At 36.3% G+C, this 21493-nt stretch overlaps 1 protein-coding gene across 6 annotated transcripts in view; it reads right to left on the reverse strand.

Moving 5' to 3' along the window:
* CTNND2 (catenin delta 2) overlaps positions 1-21493 on the reverse strand; it is a 619666-nt gene that overhangs the window by 57613 nt on the left and 540560 nt on the right. For all 6 annotated transcript variants that reach the window (XM_065752045.1, XM_065752047.1, XM_065752046.1 and 3 more), the window contains one exon: positions 12312-12462. In XM_065752045.1, the coding sequence (XP_065608117.1) occupies positions 12312-12462 (151 nt within the window). The remainder of the gene's footprint in view (positions 1-12311; positions 12463-21493) is intronic.

Consider the following 21493-nt stretch of genomic DNA (forward strand, 5'->3'; position numbering starts at 1 on the left):
GACTTGCATTTTAAAATGTCTTTTAGCTGATGCTCTCTAAGCACTTCCTATGTATTAATTGCCCCTGACAATGACAAAGATGTGTGATTGATTATTCATTTGCACTTAGGGAAACAAAAGTAACTCTGGCCAATGACCATCTCAAGAAGACATCTAAGACTTAACAGTTCTCCTGGTCAGAAATAACTGAACAAACCCACAGAACAAATTAATTCCTCCAATTAGCAGATGTGATTTTCTAGTGTTTACCTTCAGAACTGTTTAATTATCTTTGTTTACTTCAGTGGCAATTCTTGAACAAATCTCTAGTCACAGGGCTTCTAATTGCAGTCTTATTAATACTGTCAGGGTAATAGCTATTGATGTTTTATGTTTTAAAGCACATTTTAGAACAAATAAGAGCGAATAAAGAGACAATATTTGATTTCTGTAACAATGTAGAAAGGTTTACAACTAAGGTAATCTCTGACACTTAATCAATTTCGCCTTGTTCGAAGCTTTAACTAAAGGTGTAGTTCTTTTTTCTTTCTCTTTTTCATAACTTTGCCTCAACTTTGAAGTTTCTGTAAGCTCAGGGTAGCTTATCAGAAAAGTCCCTGAGAATGAAAGATGCTTAAATAGGGCTCCAACTGAATGAGATGAATTTCAGTCTTACTACAAAGAGGCTGAGCTTTTCAGTATAAGGCACATACATATTCAATCCCAAAGCAGAAGAATGGATTTAACTGCATCGGATAACGCACAAAAATCCATCCTTAGAACCCTTGTATCAAAGGCTCTGCTGACAATGTACTCCCTATCTCAGATTGCCAGTGGCTCACAAGAGAGGAGACATACCCTATTCTTTGGAGCTTGATTTAGACATTGCAGTACAGTGCTGTACAACAGAGGATAACACCTTTAACTCCTGCAGATTTAATACCTACGTATGGAAAACGTACGTGCAGTCTTGCCAACATATCTGATATCTTCATATTCCAAAGCAGTATCTTTTTGTCTGGCTGAGGAATGCTGCATATTGGTTTTAGTAAAAACAGGAATTCCCAAAGCATTATTTTTCCAATAACATAATGGTTTATACTGGTGCAGTAATACTGTGGTAGGTTTCATAGGGTTTGGATTCTAACAAAATAAAGCAACCTGCAGGGTGTGGGCAGACATCTAGCACAGAAGTGTGAAAATGCATCAGATTATTACCCCATTTTGAGCCTCACAAGCAGTACTGGGCCAAGTTTTCCACCTCTCCTGTCAGCTCTCATGTGAGGTTTTTACTTTGTGCTGTTTAAGATGAGTTTATCTGTAAAAGAAACATAATTTTTTGCTCACTCAGCTCATTCTGATCAATGAGTCAGGTAGTGCTGACTCACATAAGTAACTTGAGAGTAAACCTGATGTGTTAATGAGAAGCTGAAGGGAGGCTGGGAACAGGGTATCTTCTGCCACAGACTGCCTCAGGGAGAGTAACCATGTCTCAAAAGACAGAGCTATTATTACCTAAACATGCTAACTCAAATCAACTGAGAACCTATCATTTCAGAGTAAGAACAGAAATTCCATTATTAAAAAGCAAGTATTCTTTATAACAGTTTAGTATGAATTTATTTCTATTAAATGTGCTTAGTGAGGAATACACAGCATTTTCAAAGGAATAAAATGACATGTGACATCCAGCTCCATTTTTTCAAAACTGACCAGGAGCCCCTTCAAATGTGTCTGCTTAGCACTTATGTCATGACTGAAAATAGACACCGAGTCCTTCATTCACCATCAAGCACTTTAAAACTCCACACAGATATTATTAACACAGTGAGAACAATCCGTACTTTCACTTTTCCTGCACTCATACATAACTCACTGATTTACAGTAGACCTTCATATTGTTATGATAAATAGCACCCATTCAGGCCTACTGGCTCTTCATTAATAATGCTGCTTTGTTACTGTGAGTTGAATCCTGTTTCCTACGAATGATGGAAAAATTCCTTTTACATTCCACAAGAAGATTAAGCTGACAGTTACTTCATTGTTGTTGCAATTCTGTACCATAATTTGTTTTTTAATTAACAGAATACCTTTCTATATGCATGTGTACCCTCCAACACATTGCCCCTTCCTCTTGGGTGTGGGTAAAACTACATATAAACACATATTTATATTCCGTATGCATTCATTTATATAAAAATTAAGTTAAAGATATTGTATGTCAATTTAATATGGGGTTGATTTTGCAGATGATATACAGCGCAGAAGTTGAAGAAAATTAAACTAAAGGAGAGAAGAAAAAGAAAACGTCTTTGGACATAAGTGTGATCCCATTGCTTTATAACCACCAATATTTTGCACCTATCTGCCACAATTTAAAATTAATGTTATTGCTACATAACTTAATTACATATGAGATCAAGTCAGAGTCTACACGTGATTAGTAAGAATAATTTAATATCAGACATTACTATTGAACATTAGGTAAACCACATTTATTTATATTGATTTTACAATAACCAGTTCCAAAGACAAAGTTAAAGACGTTCTACCATATTTCACTTAGAAAATCAGTAAGTACTGTCCTCAGTAAAACCTCAACATTGTGAACTATTACTGTAGTTCCATCTCATGTAAAGGAAGCCAGTTCAAATGTGCATTTAATTACAATAATCCTTTTATGGCCTTGATTGCACAACAGGAATAAAACAATCTGACACTGGTCCTCATATACTGTCCCACTGACACTGTGATTCAAAATTTTTTGACATTTGTCCTGAGGTAACTTAAATATATGCAATTATGTCACAGAGGTTAAACACATTTAAATTGCATTTGTCCATTTCTAATTTTGGAATTACAGCTTACTCTGCATGGCTTGAAGTAACAAACATCAACCTACACAATACAGCATCCTTACAGCCAAAGTGATAAAACTTAAACCAGGAAAGGGGATAATATCATGGGTGGAAAATTGGTTTAACTGTTGGCCTCAAGAGGTGGTGATCAGAAATACAGAATTGAATTGGCAGGTGGTTATTGGTAGTGTCCCACAGGTGCTGATAATGGGGGAAATACCGATTAACACCCTCATTAACAACCTGATAGAATAGAAAGTGTTCACAGAAAGACCACACAATATACTAGAACAGTCTAAACACTGGAGGCCAGGGCTGCTACTCAACTGAACAAATGCACAGGAATCTCAATGTTCTACAAAGCCAAATGTAAAGCCCTGTACTTGATCTGAAACAATCACACGGAATGGTACAGGCTGGAGCCCAGCTAGTCAGAAAGCAGGTTTTCAAAAGAAACTCGGAACCTACCAGTGGACAAGTTGAACATGAATCAATGATCACAGAATCATAGTATGGTCTGGGTTGAAAAGGACCTCAAAGATAATCTAGTTTCAATCCCACTGCTGTGGGCAGTTACCCCAACCACTAGAGCAGGCTGCCCAGAGCCCCATCCAACCTTGCCTCAAATGCCTCCAGGTATGGGGCATCCACAACCTCTCTGGGCAACCTGCTCCAGTGCATCACCACGCTCTGAGTAGTGTGCCCTGGCAGCAAAGACTGACCACATCCCAGGATGTGTCAGGTAGAGTCTAGCCACAGCTATGATTCTCTATCTAAATTATGCTTACACATTCAGTTTTGGTCTCCTTCTCCAAGAAAAACACTACAATACTGAAGCAAATTTGATGGAGCACCACAAAGATAGCCAGGGGCTGGAAGGCTGAAACACATGGCACACAAGAACTGAATGTGCTGGGATTTAAGGTTAAGGATAGATCTTACTGTCTGGAAATAGTTAACGGGATAGTGCAGAGAAGATGGCGTCAGACTTACCTTGAAGGTTTAGAATTCTTTCAACCAATATCATGACAATATTTTATAATACTTTCCTTAATTTCATGAAATATAACAGAGAGCAGAATTTGCTTACATAAATAATTTCAGTTGGTATCCCACAAATTTCTTAATATATTTAACCCAGACTGTTGGTATTTACTTAGCAGGTAAACCTGCCTTTAAAGAAAACTAAATTTTAAATTTCACTAGTGATGACTTCCTTACACATTCATCAGGGACCAAAGTAAATAAGTAAATAAATAAATAAAAAGCCATCAATTGTAAGCTTTAACGAAGTGCTGTATTCTTTTGTCTTATCCTGATCTTTCAATTTCAACTACACATATTACATTTCTACACAAAAAGTGTGGGTTTAAACAGTAATGCATAAAAATGCTTTCTTAGATCAATTTATTTAGTCTGATCTATCATTATTAAGTATTAAACATTACATATATAAAAGCTTGCTAACTCTAGGAGAGGAGTCAGTGCATCTTTTTCACATCAGCACAACCTCTTGCATACTGCAGCTGCAAGAGGAAGCAAAAGGAAAACAAAAAAAAAACCAAAAATCATAATAATACAGGATGATATAAGTAATACCAAATTTCAGATATTTCATAAAGATGCCATGGAGAGATCAATGAGATTCTGAAGCTTATACTAAGGGCTCTCTACACTTTCCATGGAGGGAAAACTAAATTTCTTTATTTTTGTTTAATTAAGCCTACTGAGATATTAAGAATCTGAAACACGGTTTTCCTTACAGAATTATGATAATAAGGCCTCTCAGCAAATGGATTATTTCCTCACTTACATCAGATTATTAGAATTTGTTACCCTTTTAGTCTTTTATCACTGTGCATTACAAAACTGCTGTAGTTCCATCCCAGCAGTAAACAACAAATTTGGATTTTTTTAAGTTGCTTGTCAAGGTATCAGCTATTCAACATTCAACTGGCCTAGTATCCAAACAGTATTCAACAGAAGAACTTCCCAAATGAGCAGAAAGCTAATAGCGCTTCCAGCTATCCAGAACATTCCATTTAGGCATGTGTAGGGATACTACACATGCCTAAAGGTATAATATTCATGATGAAATACAAGAATTCAAAAGCTGCCACTATAAGCTATTTATCTGCTTTCCGTAATCAAAAGGATACTCAGAGTTTTAATGATAACACCTGAAATGTGCTTTTAACACTAACAAACATGAATGATGTAAACAACTGGTGTATGCCTCGATTTTTACAAGGAGCCAAATCCTACATCAAAGTACTCCACGAAGAGCAATTACTGTGTATGTAAAATACTGGTAGCTGCAGATGCCACCTGAAGAAATCAGCTAGTATAAGCTGTCTCTGTACAACTAAGACTGAAATAACACTAGGGCTTCCCATATTTTGGGACAGAATACACACAGTCCATCAGAAAAATGCAGTCACCTTACTCATAGACTGGAGCAACCACTAATGACTGGCAATGCTGTGCAAACTCCTAGCAGCCAGGAATGGGGAGAAAAAAAACACAAAATTGAGCTTCATTACATTGAAATTTGGATATAATGACAGCTCTAAGAATCCAGACATTAGTACAGCTTCATAATCAGGCATTCTTTGAAAAACTACTCTCTGATTCTTTTATCGCTGCCATATTTTTACCCAGGGAAAATATGACATTTTATGGTGCAAACATTTAGCTAAAGGATGATAATGAACATTGTTGTTGCATATGCACAGGTATTTGACTCCGGTGTTAGCCTACATCATGTCAGCCTAGTCCTTCTGTGCAGGGGTATGTAAATCTTTTAAGCCCCTAAATTTGAGTTTTCTCCCAGTGTCACCTTTATGAAGGGCATCTGGGTTCTCTCCTTTGAAACTACAGTGCCCAAGATCTATACCTAAAGTCTTCTCATACAAGAAGGATTTGTTTCCTCTATCAAAGGAAAATTCACTTGCCATTTTCTACTCTCCTACACTAATATATCATCAGAAAAGCTGGAGTTCTGGAGTTCTGGTTTCTTCAAAGAAACGTGCTATTAGTAAAAAAAATGTCATATATATAATTCCTATTATTTGAAAATGACTTAATTGACAAGGATTTCAGGGGAAAAAGTTATTTTACATCTTACACAGAAAAAAATTATCTGCTTCATGATTTAAAGCTGATACAGAATGGGCAGCAAACATCTGTTTTGGTACACTTATCTGTTAATGTATGGCTGTCAGAAAAGTTGGGATTTTGAAACTGCTTTGCAGATTTAGGATAATTCTTCGGGGATTTAAAAGTACTTTTAAAATCACTTCAGCAGTTTGTGACATTTGCATATATACTGTTTTACGGAATATGAAACTGAATTGTATGCACTTTTTAGATCAGAATTCTGAATTTTCAAAGGTACTGAAATTCTGAATTTTCAAGTAGCACTTCCCAGCATAAGCATTGCAAAACAGAGATGAAAATTAATATTGAATTGTTTGAAATGTCAGCCTTCTGAGTGAGGAGCATATCCTGTATATTTAATTGATTTAAATCTTGTTCAGAAGAACAGAAACAAATTGCTTATCATCTCAAAATGTAATGTACAGGTCAAGGCATTTTCTTACATGTGAAATGCACATCAATGAGATGAAAATGTACCTCAGCTGTCTGTTTCTTTCATTTTTGTTGTTTTTTGGATTTGGCCCGTCACACTGAGTCTGGACTTTCCTGGGCCATCTCCATAAGATTTTGCAACTTTTAAGACCTGCACTCAGAATTTAATCTTAAGTAATACTGAATGTGAATAAAGACTTACAAAACCTGTAATACGTCTCAATTGAAGTTGCCTCTATCATCCAGATAAGCCGTCATGTTGTAATATTGTAGATAATTCTCTTGAGACTTTAGCATTTAAAATATAAATGTCAGCATTTTCTAGGTGTTTTCTCACAGTTTCTACTGTGAGGAGAAGCTGGCCTGTGTCTGGGTTATGGTTAGTACTGTGAAACACCTTGATCTTATTTTATGGAAAAGAAACACCATCCATTTCTTTAACTACAGTTTTACAATGAATATTCCATCTCCGGAATTGGTTTTCTCTGCTACATTTGACTTGAGACTGTATTCAGTTATTTCTGATACTTTGGAAACAGAAAATGTCAGTGTTTTTTCACTAACTGCTCTTGCCAAGTATATTAAGCTAAATGAAGAGCAGCAAGACAGCTTATTCCGCATTATCAAAAGAATGCTGTAAGATTCTACTTGCTGGTCTTCAGTCTCCAAAAAGATAATAACCAAGTGTCCGGCTACTGCTTTAAGTTTCTCACCACAGGACTATTTCCACCCTAAGATCAAAGACTTCAGGTGACAAAGGTGACTAGGGTGCACACCTAGTGGTGCCATTTTCTTTTGTTTACACCAGAAGCCTACCTGACCAGCTTAACTGCTTAATTTTTAGATGGCTTGCAAAAGAGAAAACCCTCAAAATCCATGCTGACTCGACTATAAAGAAGACTTGATCTTGACTCTGATCTTAAAAATGAGAATTCAGTTAGTAACCCTGTTTTTCTCCCGGAATCTCTTTACTTGAGAATGTTATTTAATTAGAAATGAATGAGGAAGGAAACCTTTTCTAACCTCTGTAACTAACAAACCTGATTGTCAGAAATACAGTTGAGAAAAAACAGAGCAAAAGGCAATGCACAAGTGGCTGAAGGTACCTGGAAAGTAAAAATTGCCTTGACACAAAGCTTTTATACTGGAAAAATATTCAGCATTTAAACTTCTTGAGTTCAAATTCTCAGCTAAATTATATATACAACATTAGAAACCAGGGACTCTGGATTTTGTATGTATTTACCATCTTAACTATTATCTTTCTCTTCACTGATACAAAGTGAAGAGCATGAGCTATTAATACATGACCATCTATTCAACTTCCTATATCAACTTCTTGATGACAACCTCTTCTAATTCAGGTATCTGTTTATTGTAATATATGTTTTGTACAACTCAACTCCTAAACACAGAAAATGAAGTGCAATAAAATTGATACAAATTAAACAAATTGCAACATGTATTCTTCAAATTCCTCTGAACAGATCCCCATGATTTGCGATTAATGCCTTCTGGCATTTTATGCATTGTGAATTTCTGTCAATTTAACAATTCAGTAACTAAACTACATTATAAGATGATTAAAAATTCAATAAAAAAATTAGTGCCTCTCAGATTGTTGTGGATCTATTTGCAAAAAATTCAGAAGTGCTCACATTTAAAAAGGAGAGAGAACAGTGTGTAGACACTAACTGGGATGAAAATTGCATACTTGATTTAATCGTCTCCAAATCCATCACTGCGTTCCCCAATAACGTACATTACTATTATATAGAATTTCTCATAGCTTTTGTTCTTGTAGTTACTAAATACCATCTGCACTTGGATTTCTTAGAGATGCTCAAACAAAATTATGGTATTAAAACATTGTCATGTTTTACGATTGGAGAAACCCATGTAGCTATTTACGCTCCAGAACATACTGCCATTAGAATGCAAACAGTTGTTTTTGACATGTTTTCTGCCTACCTGCTGAAAGCAAATCTTTCCAAATGTAAATCAATATCACAGTTTGAAATAACAAATCTGACCCTGCTCTGAGTACAAAGCTGGGCAAGATGACCTCCTGAAGTTCCTTCTAACCTGAATTATTCAGTGAATCTAACAATTCATTAGAGTTGTGAATACCTGTTACATACTATGTTACCAACAGATGAGTAGTGAATTGAGAATGATTCATTACTGACACCTTAAAGCAGGAGTAGTTAGTTATTCAAAAAAGCTTCCCCTTTACAGACCCTGTTTCAGGGCTTGATTTGTGAAAAGCTGAAATTTTACCATTAATTTCACCTATCTGAATCACACGTTTGCAGCAATATCCACAAAAAGGATGTCTTAAGTATTGCAGCACTTTAATTTGTCCCCTTGCTGCCTTGATCTAGAGCCCTGAACAGGCACATGCCTTCTCTACGTAATGTAAGGAAAGAGCTACATAAAGATGTATCTTACGCACATTTCAAGAGGCCAATGAAAATTATTAGTGCAATTGTCCTATTTTTTTAAGGATGAGAGAGAAAAATACCTCCAGTCTCCAAAAGCATATTTTGTTTCCAAAAGCATATTTTGTTTAACCACAAAAATACATCCTGAGTGGCCACGGAAAATATGTGAGAGGTGCTCTCGAAGTAGTGCTGCAGTATTTCTCTTAACCACTTAACATTCGAAACCACTGTCAGGTTAAGAGCAAACTGATAGAAAGATCTGAAGCACAACACTTTTTATTGATGGAACACAACAAGCAATATCAGCTGCCAACTGTTTTCAAGGTCCAACTCTACAACCCTCAGCTGTGGCACTGCTGAGAGAGAGACAATGCTGATAAATCTTCCCATGGGTGATCTTTTGGGAAATGACAGAGAGGGGGTAAAGATTTTGTAAAGAGAAAGGTCCTGAAAAGCAAGTAGAAAATGAATATGACTTGAGTGTGATCAGGAATGCAAATGGGCAGTATGTCCAAGGATGGAGAATCAAATATTGGATTACTAACTATCAATACAAAACAGGCCAAATTTACTATGTCTTCGTCTCTGTGGCGTTTAATATTGGTGAGGAGAAGGATGAATTTGCTCACTAACTCAGCCTCCAACCTGTCCATACATGGCACAATGAGAGTAAAAAGATAAAAATAAAATATCATGTAAAGGACAAGGAGCATATCCTAAATGAAGCCCAGGAAGAACTCACTAAACAAAATGTTATACGGTGACGGCTCAGGAAAACTTTAAGAGAGGCCTGGCACCAAACTCTGCCGGCGTAAACATACTTGATACATCCATGACAAAACCACAATAGATTGGCAAATTTGACAAAGTCTAGAAAGAAATTTCTGGTCACTTTAAAATGAAGTCTTTTCATTTGCTTTGTAGTTTGGTACAGGTGAGTCTGGATTTTAGCAAGCGTTCTGCTATATTTGCCAGATGCCACCACAGTGATTTATAGCTGCTTGGCAATAGCAGCAAAGAGATATCTCACTCTGTGGCACATTTCAGTAAAAAACTGTCAGCTGGGAAAGGTATAAAACACCATCACTGAAAAGGAAGCTGTAAAATGAACCTCCAAGACTGATTTCAACAAAAATGCAGTTCTACTTATGCAAACCTTATTTCATATACAGATGGACAATCCACCTTTAAGAAGTTATTTGAAGGGAAAAAGGCCTCCTGAAACTTCGAAGAGGCAAGAAAAACAGGATGCTGACTCTACTTAGAAAGACACTCATTTAACGAACACCAAAAAGTCCCTTCTGAGTCCTTTTAGAAGATCTGTCAGAACATATTGAATTTTAATATCCACAAAAAACAAACGTCTGTGACAAGTTGAAATCCTTGACAACTGCAGATATTCATAATTTATGAAAATGAAATCTATGATGTGACCTACCAGCTATCAAAAATTCACAAACAAGAAATAATGACCATTATCACTGTTTCTTCAAAGCTCAGTGATAAAAGCCGAAGAAATGAATGTACAGAGACGAAATGGTTCGGGAATTATGGTCAAACCCGCTCTATTGTATTGGCATGTCTGTACTTTGTTTCAGAATTATAAATACAATTTCCCAGAATCATCCCACAAATAATTTAAATTTAAACAGCACTGCTCATTACCAGCTAACAGATAAATAAACCTATTGTGAACAGAATTTTTTCACCTTTTCAAAATTCACCTTTGTTTATGTCACATGTCCTCTGATAATTACATAAAACATTAAAATTTGGAGGCTATTCAATCTTATCTGTAATTTGATGAGCATTTTGTATGGCATATCACACTAAAAGACAGCTCCATTTTTACATGCTTAACTTTATATTCCTAATAAAATTTGCATAGCTGAGAAGCAAATAAAACTTTAAATTAAAAAATAAAGAATCAGAGCACAAAAAAGTGACCAGAATCTAATTCAAAGCATTATAAACTGTGCTTATACTTCAACTGTGAAGAGTTTTCTGTGATGTTAATGCGACAATGAGATTGTAGAAAGCAACTAAGTGTGAATGTGCTTTGTGAACTTGCAGAGCAAGTCCCATAAAATAAAAAGGACTAAGATGCTGAATGGTAGAGACTATGACATGCTGAAGACCAAAAAGGGAGGTGGAATCATGAGATAAAATGAAAAGAGTTATTCATCCAGATTAGATGGTTTGATACACTTGCTTCAGCAGCAATTTCTACTTCACAATTCCTAGAAGACAATGGAAGAAAACTCACTAAGAACACACATGCAGCATCCTGAAGCTGCTTCCTGAAAGCTGAGCACAATACAGCAAACTCAAACTTCATATCAGTTTTGTCAACATGAGCAAAAGCTGAATGATTAGGTTGCTCTTAAATGCAAAGCTTCAGTCACGAGTTCAATTCCTGGGTAACCCCAGCAGGTTTACACTGTTTACCAATCACTACCTCTGTTTGCTTAACAACATTTTGCCAGAGAAGTTCTCGCTATTTTGTACAGTAGGAAGTGAGGGAAGTGATTGCCTTGCTTTAATAAACTACAGAGCACACTGCTCTAATGAAGCACTGAATACAAATAATAAAGGATTATGATCAAAGCGTCTATTCGTGGAATTCTGTGAGTAAACACAGAGTATTATGGCATGCTGTAATGATAACTAACTAACTAGCTACCAGAAATGAAAAACAATGTACTTCGGGTACAGAGGAAGTAGAAATAATTTTGTCGTGATTGTTAAAGTAATTCAAAACCAAGAAAGCATTTTCAAAGACAGAACATGAAAATAAAGTTTCAGTGATTCATAGCATTTCAATGAAGTAAAATGACAAAAAATCCACCATAAAACCAACAAAAAATGCAAGAGAAATCCCAAGTTTGCTTACCATACCATCGGAATTCAGAGAGAACAATGATTTATGTAACATTATTGTTTTCTTCCTTATCTGCACATATTTGAAAATTATATACCTCCAAGCTTTGTTGCTGGAGCTACTAATATGTCCAGTAAATTCCTGAGAACATCTTTTAAGTCTATGATTTGACACTTCGTAATCTCCAATATCACTTTCAATAGAGAATCTGAGGATCAGAGGTGGCTGCTCTGTCATATCCTTGATCTGGAAGACGCAAGTGCTACTGTCAGCCTATGAGTGAAGCACTGAAGTAGAATAAAGCCATCATTTTTCTTCTGGAGATTACAGTATGACAAATCATAAAATGTTGCATGATGTTTAATTAATTTAACACTTCCTAGCAATATAGCATTAAGTTGTCACATTATATGTGAATATAAAGCATTAGAGAAAGAATTAAACAAATTATGTTAGAAATTTGAGAATAACTGCTTTCATCGTGTTTATTCTGCTGTAAGCAAGAAAAAAAAAGCCAACAACATAGGAAACAGAGATAGCTGGGAAAGAACATACCTATTAACTCCTTATTTCTGACATCTAAGGCCATGTTTCGTAAAGCTGTAGCAACTGCACATACCACCCGGTCATTGTCTATTCGAAGCAGTTCTACCAGGATTGGCAGTCCTTTTTCTTTGCGGACAGCAGCACGGATATACACTGACCACTGTAAAGACACATGAGAGAGCATGATGAAGAAAGTGAGAAATCCACTGAGGACAGTAAGGCATCATACGTTACAGAGCAAGGAGTAGCAGAAGCATGTAAACTCAGAAGAGAGGAAATAATCGTATTTCTGATGCAAAGCAACCACTTGATTTGAAAATCAGCACTAATTTTTTTATGGTAGCAGAGAAATTAATAGATGGATTGACTTGAATCCTAGCACACCTGGTTACATTTTACAGCATGAATCTTCAGACCACTTGCTTTGCATCAACATTTGCTATGCAACATTTAATGATGTTTCTTCACTGCTTAAATCACAAAAACTACATTATAAAATATATACTACAAAAAACATTTGAGAAGTCTAAGAATGTTATTATGATAAGATCAAATCATTATAGAAACATAATAATGCTTTTAAAATTTCTCTTGTGATTGCTAACTTGTCCAGAAAGAAAAAATGAGACAATTATACATCTGATTGTAACATCTGTAGTGTTCCCAAGCAGGAGTTAGTAATTCACATATGAGCTGACTGAAGTAGGAAAGGGTCTGTACAACACACATACTGCTTCTCTAATAATTGCAGCAGAGAAGCCTGGAGAGATTATCCACTTGCCACCTGGATGACAATACTGGCACGTCCATGTCTTTACCCTGAAGTGAATGTTCTACCATAAATATCTTCTTTTGTTTAACAGCAGGAATGATGATCAAAGTTCTTATTTCTAAGAAATTTCTTTGAGAGCTCTAAACACGTCAGTGAAACTCTTCATGGACAGGATCTACACAGTGTGCACCCTGGGCAGGAGGTCCATTCACGGCTGTACAAAATGGATTTCCAAGCATCTGACAGTATGAAAGATTAACTAAACTACCCTTTTCTTCAATCTACTGTTAGCTCCAGAAGTTGGAAAAATGCAAACAAGAAAAAAAGTTGTGGTTTTAAAAAGTGGATCTTGCCAAATTTGAGATGTTTGAACACCTGCAGGATGCGCGGGTCAATTCAGCACGGCCCACTTGGAAACAAGCCACCTACCAGGCATACACTCCATTCAATATTTCGAGCATTCCTCTTGTGTTTTCATAAAGACCAAATCTAAGCTCCTTGAATTGATACTTGGAAGGAATTAAGTGACACCGAGCTTCTCTCTCTCTTCAGTGCTACAACACGGATGATTATTGTGCCTTCATACTATGGAGGTAAACACACAGTTCTGGAATCCCTCAGACTTGGAAATACTTCAAGTATTTTAGAATCTAAGATGATAAGCCTTAACATTTTGAGATCATGGTTCCCTTGTCTTTCAACAAAACTTCCTTAATGAACAGTTATATCACAACTTAAAGAACAGTCAGATCACAACAGCGTTCCTCCAGAAACAGTAAGAGCAAAAACAAATTCCACAGCATAAAGCATTAGAAAAAGAAAAGCACACTTACTGCCATCACACATATGGCCTCTACTTAGAGCAGCTGAGGTGCTCACTTTAGAAAGCAAGCATCTGTTTATACTATTATAGACAGGTGCCCTGAGCAACAAAGGTCAGAATACATTTTACAATAATACCTGTAGATACAGACGGGCAAGGGCTGTAATCTTGCTGCATTTGGAGTATAAATTCATTTTAGGTTATATGACTCAGGGGAAATAGGGAAAAAGAGGAGAAACCAGCATTCAGAAAATATTATTTTATCATTTCTCCTCTGTAGTAAAGAGGCACAGCAAAAACAAGTTGGTTGGACTTCGCTGTAGACAAAAGCAATAATGGTTGCAATAAGCTTTTTAGTCAGGTACACGGGACTCTCAGTATTATTGAGCACAATAATTATTTAATATCTCTAAAATGTAAATTGTGCCATCATTTAGTGCAACAGAGTGAAGAATATATTGCTCTAAGGTGAAAGATAAACAGTAGCGGGATTCTTGATGGATTGTACTCTATGCTTCTCTGGTGTCTACTGTAGAACCAGTGTATGGGATCATTGGACACAAAACAAAACCAATTCTTAAGGATCAGTGATTTAATTGAAAATACCTGCTGAAAAAATAGTTTCTTTCCTATAACTTGATTTGAATGGGATATTAAATATAAAAGACACTTTGAAAACCTCAAAGTAATTTTTGAGCTTCCTTTTTATAATAATCATGTACATACTGTCAGTTAAATGTGCTGTCACCTGCAGCTGGGTGTACCCAAAGCACTTAAAAACTCCCATCCCTGTATTTTCTATGCCTCTCCCAGGGAAGACTGCCACTGCATCTACTGTGATTATGTAGTGACTTCCAGCATGAGAGTTCACATTCACAGTGAGACTGTTTTGATAATGCAGTGAGTCTGTTCAGTTGAGGAACACAAGCTAGCAAGCAGCATATTGAGAGATGCTGCTGCTCATAGTAAAAGCACATCCCAGATGTAGAGCTTTCAATATGGATTATACAGGGAATTTGTAGGAGTGGTTTGTTTGTGGGTGTTTTTTTTTTTTTAACCTATTCCATACCAGAGAGTATCTAAAATAATTTTATTGATTATTCACTGTATTCCAAAACCCTTCATAATAAAAACTCTAAGTACAGTTTTCCTTTGAATTTTTCATTTAACTGTCAAGGGAAAACACATGCACTTGCGTGTTTGAACCCAGTCTTACAACAGACTTCTTGGTTGTAGCATTTTCATCATCTATTCCAAAAGGCTAAAATAAGCAAACTAAGTTATGAAATAAATTAAGAAATGTGTTTTTTAACCCTGGAGAGAAAAAAAAAAAGACAAGGTAGGAGAAACACTGAAATAACTCAACATGAAAAAAAAAAGTACACTCCCCTTTCTGAATAAGTGACACACAAGCCTTCAGTATCTGTAATGTACCAATTAATCCGATAATAGTTAATAATACAGCTTCAAAGTTCTCATATGGAGAAAAATCCAGATATAATGTTTTACAGATGCAAATATGCACACATAAAACAATGGCTGAAAGAGAGAAAAGCATGAGTGAAACCTCTCTTCTGCCCTGAACATTCCCCTTTCCCCCCAGCTCTCTTCTGAAACTGGGAAAGGGTGGTGAGAATGCCATCTGCTTTGGAAAAGTTCAGAAGCTCTTCATTGCGAATTGCTATCATTTCAGCTGTGTTTCAAGTTGAGCACCTTAGGCAGAAAGATAGAAATGTCTATTAATTGTTTCAACAGTCTCTGGAGAACTTTCCATTCTGCAAGTGCTAAGAACTGTCTGTGCCTCTTTCCTTAAACTGCCAATTAGGACAAGCCTCTGCAAGCAATTATGCTGTGCTCTGTGTATTTCAGGAACACTCCAATTGAGATGCCTCAAAATTGCTATTTTATTCTCTCAGAGAATGGAAAAATTGATTCACTCTTGCATATACTCATGATTCTTCTGTTTGCCTAAAGCCATCATGAAACATTCCTCCTGCATTTCTACTTTGCAGGTCAATTGCTAATATGAGCTCAGTGAAGCAGAAAAGAAAGAGATGAAAAATCATAAAGAAGAAAAGGGACAAAGGGCTTGTTGCCTATTGGTGAGTGAAACACTCTGCCAATATACTTGATCATCCTGTTACTCCACAAATCAGAGGCAGCATCAACGATCAAATAATGGTTCAATCTACAGAGAAATGACTCCTGTGGGAACTGTGCACTTCAGAGCGAATAAGGAAACAAATAAGCAAAAATCATTATTGTTGCATCAGATTGCAGCTAAATTATCAGAGACAAACATGGGAGCCACAATCTGTGCATGAACAGTCTCTACAGATAATTGAATTCAGAAGGCACAACTACCACACAGCACTTTGAAGACATCTAGTGCATTTCTATGTCCACTTTCATTAGTAGATTTTTATTTTTGCAGTGGTAATTAAGAAGAAAAATACAGTAATTTGGTAAATTATTTCTTATGTTTGTCACTGTTATTATAGAAGACCCTTTCCAGAGTTGCATGTCTGTAGAGGTTAAATACATTAGGCTGAAACTCAGCAAAAGAGTAATTCATCTGGATCAAAATTATCTTCGTAAGAAAAGTAATTAAAAGCATCTAACAAGTCAACTCCTTTTACCCATTGCGTATGGTTTTCTGATGAATCACCAACACAGGAGAACAAACTAAGTGAAGAAATGTCCACCACAAAATGAAAAAAAAAACCCTGACAAAAACAAAACCACCCAATGAATACTAACAGTTGAATAGACATATTTTGTATGGACTGACTTCCTTGCCACAGAAACCAGTGTTAGATATCTGAGTATCTCCACTGTATTTTAATCATGTACTTCAGTTTCAACTAGAATTTGCATTGTACTGATGCAATTCAACAGCATGATGCTGACTCTGTAGAGATAGGAAACGTAAAGGGAAGATATAAACTACAACAGGAAAGCCAGCTCAGGGTAGCAAGAGTGACAGAGCAATTTAAATTACCAATGGAACCAGGAAGATCAGAGACTCAAAATTTGGTAGGTGGTATTATCTGGTTAATTTCCTCTTTCTCTGTGACATTAGTCAAGATCTAAGAGAAAGGAAAAATAAGGGAGATAAATACATAAAAATAAAAAAAATAAAAATGCTGTGAACAGAAGACAAAACTTAAGTGTTTGAGGAAAAGAACTGCCCTTGCACCTTGTCATTTTTGGTTCTGCAGTACGAGTATGTAATTCATATTCAAATGATTTGAGGGCCAATTATAATGACTTCTCCAAGCACTGGAAAAGCTGTCTGAACCTATCATTATAAAAAAGGCTTTGAGACAAAAGTGGTGCATCTCATGTAGTACAGTAATTTACTGTACTCATATTACTATACAGTGCTTCTATTCAACAGGCTGATCTCCATGCTGATCTGCTCACGATGCCTGTGATACAGCTGCTTCTAGCAGCAGTTTTCCTCAATATCATTTATTCCTTTGAATACTGTCCTCTTCCCTACAGAGCTAATGTGCTAACTGCTCCAGCCTCATCTGTGTGCAAGGTTCCATCTAGGTTAAGAATTCCTGCTAGGTTAGTGCACCAATTCTTCCAAAAATGTGCCTTCGAAGATTTGCTGATGAATTACTACTATGTGGTGTTCTCCACTCTACCATAGAATTCATAAAACAAATATTTTGCAGAAAAGAAACTAAAGTCTTTTCACTGGAATCCAGAAAACATCCTCCTCAAACAGCCTGATGAAACTGTAAAGAAATAACATGCAAATAATTACAGTCATCAGAAGAGCCTGGCAGGGAACTCACAATATGTCCTGGCCTGATAAGAGAAGATTGATAACCTGGATGTCTGCTACTTTAGACAATAATTATTCATTATCTGCAAGAGATTGAACAGCAAGGCGCTCCAAACTCTTTTCTTTTTATTCTTTGAAGTAGCTGCAGTGACCTTCTGACTGCATCAGTCCCTTTTATGTTTGCAGTTCCTTTATCTAATAACTTTATAATAGAGCTCTCGCTCCCACAAGACTTAGATTTCTCCAAAATGGAATTAAGAAAATAAATGTAGTTGCTTGCCTAAGGAATGCAGACTGGTATCTCATCCAGCTATCTCAGGAGATCAGACCATTGACCCAGAAACCCCATTCACATGGGTATTGTACCTGCTGGTGATCAAAGGCAGGTACATTCTATTGTCTGACCAAAAAACATTGCTGCTCCCTGCTGTGTATGGTAAAACAGGGTATGGAAAGGAAAGGAGGCAGGAAGAACCAGCTGAGGAATGCCCTGGTCTTATGGTCTTCCAGGACTTACACAGAGCATTGCTTGTGTAAGTTCTACAGAGTGCAAGAGACTAATGGACATTTGGGAGAACAGAGTCTGCCTTCCTGCCATTAAAGATGATGACAGGGGAAGTTTGTAAAGCCTCTAAAGCAACTGAGAACACAGGCTGAGCACACGGCAAGGATTGACCAAGGCTCAGAGTAGGCATGCTACCTATTCTAATGTAGGACTTTATGTTGCCAACACTGTAGATCTTGTCTCCTGGCTTTTAAAGGTAGGTAATTACCTATATAAATTATGGTGGCATTTTAAAACAAAACAGTCATATGAATGACTGAATGAGTTTTTTTTTTCCCCTCCAGAGTTTGGCAAAACTGAGGACATTATGCTTCTAGTGAGCATGCTGCTTTTAACTGCGTGTAACACAGAAGATAACACTGCAGGTGACAAGTTCACAGAAAAAGAAATGTCTCTGGCAGATAAATTGACAACAGCCTAAATTTAGCTGTCAGATATATACAGATAAACACAGAACCATACAGATATCTCAATATCTCCCTTCTTTCAGAGAGCAAAACTTTGTTCAGCAAGGACATAACCTTGGCTTCTTGACATAGTTTAACACTGAACAATTTTAACTTTCTAAATGTTCAGTAGACTTTACGTATTGATAGCCTATTGACCAAGGTGAAAGCTAAAGAGAACTTGCCACTCCTTCTCTTCCTACCACCCCAGGAAAAGAACTGATGCCAGACTATACATAAAATTAACTACAGAGATTTCTTTTACAAGACTAATAAAAAGATAAAAATAAGACCAAAATAAAAAATGATATGAGGTCAAAAGGATTTCTTAATGAGCAGACAAGTGCCTTCAGAACAGAGCAGATTGAGTCAGCAAACCTCCTATTTCTACTTGTGCATTCTCCACAAACTTGACAAGCTAGCTGAGCTACCAGTGAAAGTGGAGGTAAATAAATGGCCACCACTGTATCCAAAGGCATATCTCAAACCTGGTTTACTCAGGGAAAACTCTAGCAAACTGATCAGAAATATGCTCACTTAGGTTTTTATGTCATTCTCTTAAGCAGCATTCAGTATATAACCTAATAATATAACTGAAAGTGCATTAAGTATAATTAGACAAAATCTATTTCTGGAAAAAAACTCTACATAAGAGTGGAAATTAAAGAAAGCAAAACTAAAACCAATGGGCCTCTTTTTCCTTTATTTGTGTTGCTCCTTCTGCCTGTGGGAAGTTTAAAGTACAGTGAAAATACTGTGGTTGTGAATCAATGGTAAGAGTACTTTTGGAAAGCAATAAGCCCCCTCAGCAGAAATCCACCATCACCCAGCTTACGTATGTAGCTTTCCATGAAAGAAATAGGTTTGCGTCCTCCACATTCCAGCACTAGTGTCCTGGTGCAGTAGTGAGATGAAGGATCTTTCATATTCACAGCTTCTATTCTAAAATGAACTCTTCTTTCTGAATACTATTTTTCAGAACCAAAATACACATCAAAATCATGATACATAGACATTTCCTATTCCAAATTAAAGCCTTGCATTGAAAATACCCTTCCTCAAATCTAAGGACAGAAACGTTTTTCATTTGGACTGGTTAGTTCATTTGTCACCAATTATGTTCCTTTTCTTTATTCGTTATAAGGTATCTGGGTTCTAAGCACTAATCATTAAAAAAACAAGTTTATTCTACAAACTCATAACATGCAGCAGAACTTCAGGCAATATCTGCTAAGACTGTGCAAATATAAAACACTTTGGGCTATAAAAATATTATGCATGTGTATTTATTTTCCATGCTTTTTTTAGCCCCGTGTTTGGCTTTAGGAGGCATTCCTACAAGTGAAACAGTGTTAAAAGTGTCCTATAGATTAAGGCTGATTAAGCATTGATGTCAATTTTATGCCTATGTCTCAGTAAAAAAACTATCTTGAAATAAAGACACTTTCAGCCCTTCTCAACTATGAATCCTTAAACCTATGCTGCTTTCTTTTTGCATTTGAAATTTTCAGAAGTAGTCTAGGGGAATTAAACTGTTAATTCCAGTGGTAGACATTTATCTAAACTCCCCAGGCAATTTTATTTTTTAAATTATTCTAGGCTTCCTTTTATCTTCCCACTTCCCCCTCATAATTGCAATGGTTAAGCACTGCCTGTGTTTAAAGTGTTACCTCACTGTTATTGAGGAGGATTTTGTCAGTTTTATATCAGAGGAACCAGAAAGGAAGAACAGCTAGAAAAGAATCATACAAGCATATGAAATGTGCTCATTTATTTATTTATTACAGATGAGACTGTATATATGGAAGTGTTTAAACACACCTGGTACACCAGTTACTTCATATATTCTAGCATTCTGCTGGTATTATAATAATGCTGTTTAGAAAAAGAAAATATACCACTATAACTGCTGTTATTAATCGAAACTTTACCATTTTAACGAGGCTTGCTCTTTTTGCTCTTTTGCTTTATCACAAAGTACTTCTTGAATGATTAAAACAAAATGATTTCCCATTTCTTATACAATTACAATTTCTTGCAGGAACTCAAAAAATGAAAATCTCCCCTAGGAATAACCTCTTATTTTAAGAGCCTGCTATCTTTTATTTCAGTCATTTTATATCCAGAAGACTGTAGCAGTGGAAAAGAGAGGTCAAAAGGTGGAAACATCAATGCTTATGTAATCCCCAAAGAGGATTACTCCCCTCACAAAAATGGCTGGTATGACATGTGAAATTAAGGATATTCATTTTGTGTCTGCACATCACTTGTAATGGAATTGGTGAATCTTTAGAAAAATAGAGCAACAAAGGAATAACTGAACTTTTCCCATGGTATCAGCATGGATGGTATTAAAGTTCAAATCAGTTTTTCTAACATGTTACTTGCCAAAGAGCTCTGCAGATCTCTTTTTTCGTCTCTAGTCCGCTGTATACATCTGCCAACTAAAGGATGACAGATACAGATTTATTAGAAATAGGAGTGAGTGCACTGCTTGGATTTTTGCACTCCTATTAGTCCTGGCAAATATGTATATATTCCTCTCTCATTTGGACTAGGGCTACACCCATCCTCATATGAATAAAAGACATTCATTATGTTCCTGTGCCAGGATTATGCAATCACCTGAATTGGTTTATGATATGAGAACAATATTTCAGACAAAGTTCTCATAGCAGTTTATAGGACAAAAAAAAAAAATCACTGAACAGACACTCTGTTGCCAACTCCATTACATCACTGAAAGCAACAGTCAGTTATTAAGTCTGGTGGAATACAGCACTTAA

This window comes from Cyrtonyx montezumae, unplaced genomic scaffold (genome assembly GCF_038088225.1).
Source record: "Cyrtonyx montezumae isolate F1298 unplaced genomic scaffold, pur_monq_1.0 scaffold_8, whole genome shotgun sequence".
In the NCBI taxonomy this organism is placed as follows: Eukaryota; Metazoa; Chordata; class Aves; order Galliformes; family Odontophoridae; genus Cyrtonyx; species Cyrtonyx montezumae.